The 4,726-nt window shown below is 32.1% G+C and overlaps 1 protein-coding gene across 5 annotated transcripts in view; it reads left to right on the forward strand.

Annotated features, from left to right (window-relative positions):
* Positions 1-4,726, forward strand: part of LOC106468452 — a 15,452-nt gene that overhangs the window by 2,686 nt on the left and 8,040 nt on the right. For all 5 annotated transcript variants that reach the window (XR_002612650.1, XR_002612649.1, XR_002612652.1 and 2 more), the window contains one exon: positions 2,344-2,620. Coding sequence is in view for 1 of the 5 variants with exons in the window: in XM_013928878.2 (XP_013784332.1) it covers positions 2,425-2,620 (196 nt within the window). In the remaining 4 variants the exon portion in view is untranslated. The remainder of the gene's footprint in view (positions 1-2,343; positions 2,621-4,726) is intronic.

Raw genomic sequence — 4,726 nt, forward strand, 5'->3', positions numbered from 1 at the left:
TCATCAGTACGGGGTTTGGAAAAGACTAGTCAACTAATGAAGTATCTTAGGGGTCATCAGTACGGGGTTGGGAAAAGACTAATTAACTAATGAAGTACTTTAGGGGTCATCAGTACGGGGTTGGGAAAAGACTAGTCAACTAATGAAGTATCTTAGGGGTCTTCAATATGGGGTTTTTTAGCTGTATTGAGGTACTACAGATTAAATGAATTGTATCAATTAATATGTTAAACCAATAGTTGGCAACTGGCCTTTAGTTATATTAAGTGCAGGTTAATGTATTTGGATTATCATAATTTGGATCACATGTTTAAAATAGAAAGGAATTCACTCTACAGTGTGACTAAAGGAAAGGGTCTTGGCCTAGTAGTAGATACATCATTCAAACCATCGAGACAGTGCTCTGTCGCTAGTAGTAAAGCTAATAGAATTTAATAGTGAAAAGAGGTAATTGTTTATAAAAATCACTAGTTAAGCTTCACTCCGGCATTTTTGGCCTCTTTATCTATGAAATGATATTGACTTATTTGAAAGGATTCAGAGGAGGGCTGCTAGGATAATTCCAGGGATGGAAGGATTACCTTATAGGGATAGATTAAGGTGTCTAATTTTCTACTGAGAAAAGAAGGGTAAGAGTTGATCTTATTACAGTTTACAAGATTATCTGGGGAATTGATAGGATAACAGCCCCTTATGTTGAGTTCTGAAGACAATATGATGAAAAGATAGAGTTTTTTTGTAAAAACAGGCTGTACTCCAGTTAAGGTAGGTTATTTTGCTAACAGGCAGTAGTGGAGGCCAGCATCTGGCAAGAATTTAAGAAAGGTGTGAAAAAGTTAATTTAAATTTTTACTTTTCTCAAGGACGAGCCCAGTATATTGAGATAACCTTGTCTATATCGTTAGGTTGTGTGTATGGTTTTGTTCATAGATACTAATAAAAAGAAGGTATTCAGATAATATATATGTGGTCATTAGTTTTATTAGTAAAAACAAAGTAGAATTTATCTAAGAACAGACATTTACCAGTTAAGAAAAGTTATGTTTGTGAAATAATAAAAATGTTCAAAATTTTATGCCTTTTCTAGGCTTTTAATTTTATACACTTTGAAGATGAGGCCTCCATTTGAGTTGTACATGAAACTACAACATTCTCTCTGTTGTTAAATACTCAGTTGAAGACTTAACCTTTAAGTATTCACTCAGTCTGTACATACATTTACAGGGCTCAAGCCTGCAGAAAGTGATTGTACAAATGAGAGATGTTTTATTGTCCCCTGTTCTCCAGCAACTGAAATTTATGTAATGATTAACAACCACTATGTATGCAAGAACTATATGGGAGCATTTTCCATATTACCTCATATGAAGAACATGCCTCACCTTGTGCCCCCCCCCCCCCTTTAAGTTCCCTATGTTAATTCAAGCCATTGCAAGTAAGGAAGAAAAATTCATTAAAAAAATTTTAAGAAACATTTAATTATTAATTCCTTTCCAAGCAAAGTTACCAGTGCCAGTATTATATTTCTGAGGTCCATATGGACCACAAGAGAGTAGTTAACAGTTTGTTTGTCATTACCAATCACAAACAAATCCTGTTTTAATCCTTTATGTCACAAAAGTATTAAGTCTACAGACAGATTGGGAAGTAATATCTTCCAGTACAATGGATTGCTTGAAAGTTGCCTTTTGACTGACTTTGAGAGAGAATGTAAACCCCATCTTTTCATGTGTAGAGGTTATCTATTGATAAAGAATGTTTGTTTTACTTTTCTATTTTATACTGCTGTATAACAATTATAAGGTATTTATTGCTTTTCCTCCAGTTATTACAAGTTACACACTGTATTAGTTTCAAATGATAACCATACATTTGTTAATACTTTAGGTTAGTATGCAATACATTCACTTACACTTACGCCAGATGTTAAATTTCAAACATTTTGTTAGATTTTGAAGATCATTTTTAATTTTCTTGTCCACTGACTTAAGGTTTTCAAAGTCCATTTGAATAAGAAAAGAATAGAATTGCCTCTTTCCAGCATTTAGTTTTTTAAGTGTGTGTAATATTACTGTCAATAAACAGATCTTGTCACTATGAAATCATGAAAGACAGTTGATTGTGAGTAACTTAAGCAAAATTATCACACTATCTAAAATGATTTTGACACTTACATGAACTATAAAACTGAAGATTGGAATTAAAGGAGGTAAATAAACCTATTTGAGAATACCTAATGGTTTAGCTTTTTTATTCTTTGTTGTTAGGTGTCATTTAATTTTGTGGTTATACTGTATAAGTAGTTTTACATTCAGCTAATATCCATAGTGTGTATTCTCCCAGTGACAAGAAAACCAGAACTGGTTCTCTGCAGGACTTAGCTGGCTTTGTCAACTATGAAAGGTTGACTTTTATTGATTCCTGATGGCAACAACAGCATGTTTCTCTTCATTGCATGAGCTTGAAGCTTTACTTCAACGATGCTTTAATTGCTGTAAAGGGGACTGCAAGTCCTACCACTGCCCTTTTTGCCCTGCCTCAAAGTTCAAACCAACAAAGATGGTGAAAGTCAAGAGCCACTTAAAGGTACATTGGAAAACACGTGTATCTGGGACCAATGGTGAGTAGTTTTGTTGATTTGGAGAAAACTCAATGTTATCAGCATTTAGTTTATTAGCAGATTTCTCATCTAGACTTAACCATTCAGAACAGAACTTTCACAACTTTTATCACAATGCTTTTTAATTGGCATCCTATCATAATGATTTCTTGGTTATCTCCTTTTACAGTGTTTTTTATTGATCTCCTTTCATGCTAATTTCTTGTTGAACTTCTTTCGTGTTGACTTCTTATTGATCTCATTTCTTTATGGTTTTGTATTGATCTTTCATGTTGCTTTCTTGCTTACCTCCCTTCATGATGATTTGTTATTGACCTTTCATGATGACTTCTTATTGATCCAATTTCTTGATTTCCTTTTGTAATAACTTCTTGTGGATATTCTTTTGTGATGATTACTTATTGACAGAGGTGGGTGATTAGTGATATTTGCTAATGGCCCATTAATTGATAACAATCGATCAGTATAGTGTTCCTCCAGCAATGATAGGTACAAGAAGAAAAAAATAATTTTTGTTGGGTACTGTTGCCTTCCACCATAATCAGCAGTTAAACATTAGTGGCAGTTAGTCTTAGTATAGTAGCTATGAGCAAGTTTGATGGCAATATTTTGATTCATTGGATAGTTGGAATAATCAAAAATAGTTATAATAGGAATCTCTAATGTCAGTTAGTTGACTATTTTCATAATAATTAGTTAAATGATAATTTTGATTAAATTGATTGTTGGAATGATAACTGGAAACACTGGTGTGAGTTAATCAATTTAATCATGAATTTGATGAATCAAATTGTTTATATGATACAAATTGATGTAATCACTGCTCATAGGTAAGTGATTAAATTGCTCATCTCTACTTATTGGCCTCCTTTCAAGATGCTTTTTTATTGATATTAATTCTTATTGACCTTTTGTAATTTTTTTGTCATGATAATTTGGAATACTAGTGTGAGATACATTTCATACTTTTAATTCTTATAAATAAATATACTATAGTTAAGGGGTGAAATGATTGTTAATGAAAAATTATTATTCTGCATACAATAATAGTATCTGTATTTTTTTTGGAGTGAAGGTGGATTTTAGTAGTAACTCCAAATCCTTAATTTTCTCACATGTATGAATGACATCAAGGTAGTTTGTGTTGTTTTTTTTTATTTACATTTAAATACTGGACAGGTGCCAGGAGATTGGAAGTTTGCTAACACTCTTCTTTTTTTTTTCAAGAAATGTTATAAAACTTTCCAGGTAACTATAGGCCCATTAGTCTTACACCAGCAGTTGATTTTTTTTTTTTTAAATCTGATAAAATATACTTTGCAAAGTCATTTAATGAAGTTTAACATTTTTTTGGTATAGTCAACATGATTTTACCAGAGGGAAATCGTGACTTACTAACCTTTTGACATTCTTTGAAGATGTTATTGCTTATGTAGATGAGAGTATTGTTTTGGTATATCTTGATTTTCAGAAAGCATTTGCCAAATAAAAGGCTTGTTAAGAAAATTATTCCTGTGTATGTGTAGAAGATAAGTTAGCTCACTGGACAGAAAACTGGCTGCATGAAAGAAAACAATGTTGTTATAAATGAAGTTCAGTCAAACTGGATTTAATCATTTAGCATCACAAGACAAGTCGGGTAACTCTCATGGCTCGGTTTTGGGACCTTTGCTCTTCATATTTACACCAGTGATGTAGAGGAAGGAATTTTCAATAAATTAATTAAATTTGCTGTTGATATTAAGGTCTTGGTGTTGCTGGCTCTGGGATGATTCTGCTGCTGTACAAAAAGAATTAGATTATTTGGTGTGTTGGGTGAATGAAAAACAGATGGCTTTTAGTTATAATCAATTCAAGATAATCCATGTGGAATATCGTAATATAAATTGTAAATAAAATTTTTTATTAGAATAACCTTAACAATGTTATGGGTTGTTACATCAGACACAATTCAAGTGATTGTATTAATTATCTTGCTTTGTTTCAGACATATAACATCAAGTCTTAATCCTTTGATAGTCAGTATATAACATAGATATGGGGGTTGTTACATCAGACACAATTCAAGTGATTGTATTAATTATCTCGCTTTGTTTCAGACATATA

This window comes from Limulus polyphemus, unplaced genomic scaffold (assembly GCF_000517525.1).
Source record: "Limulus polyphemus unplaced genomic scaffold, Limulus_polyphemus-2.1.2 Scaffold3012, whole genome shotgun sequence".
NCBI classification, from domain to species: Eukaryota; Metazoa; Arthropoda; class Merostomata; order Xiphosura; family Limulidae; genus Limulus; species Limulus polyphemus.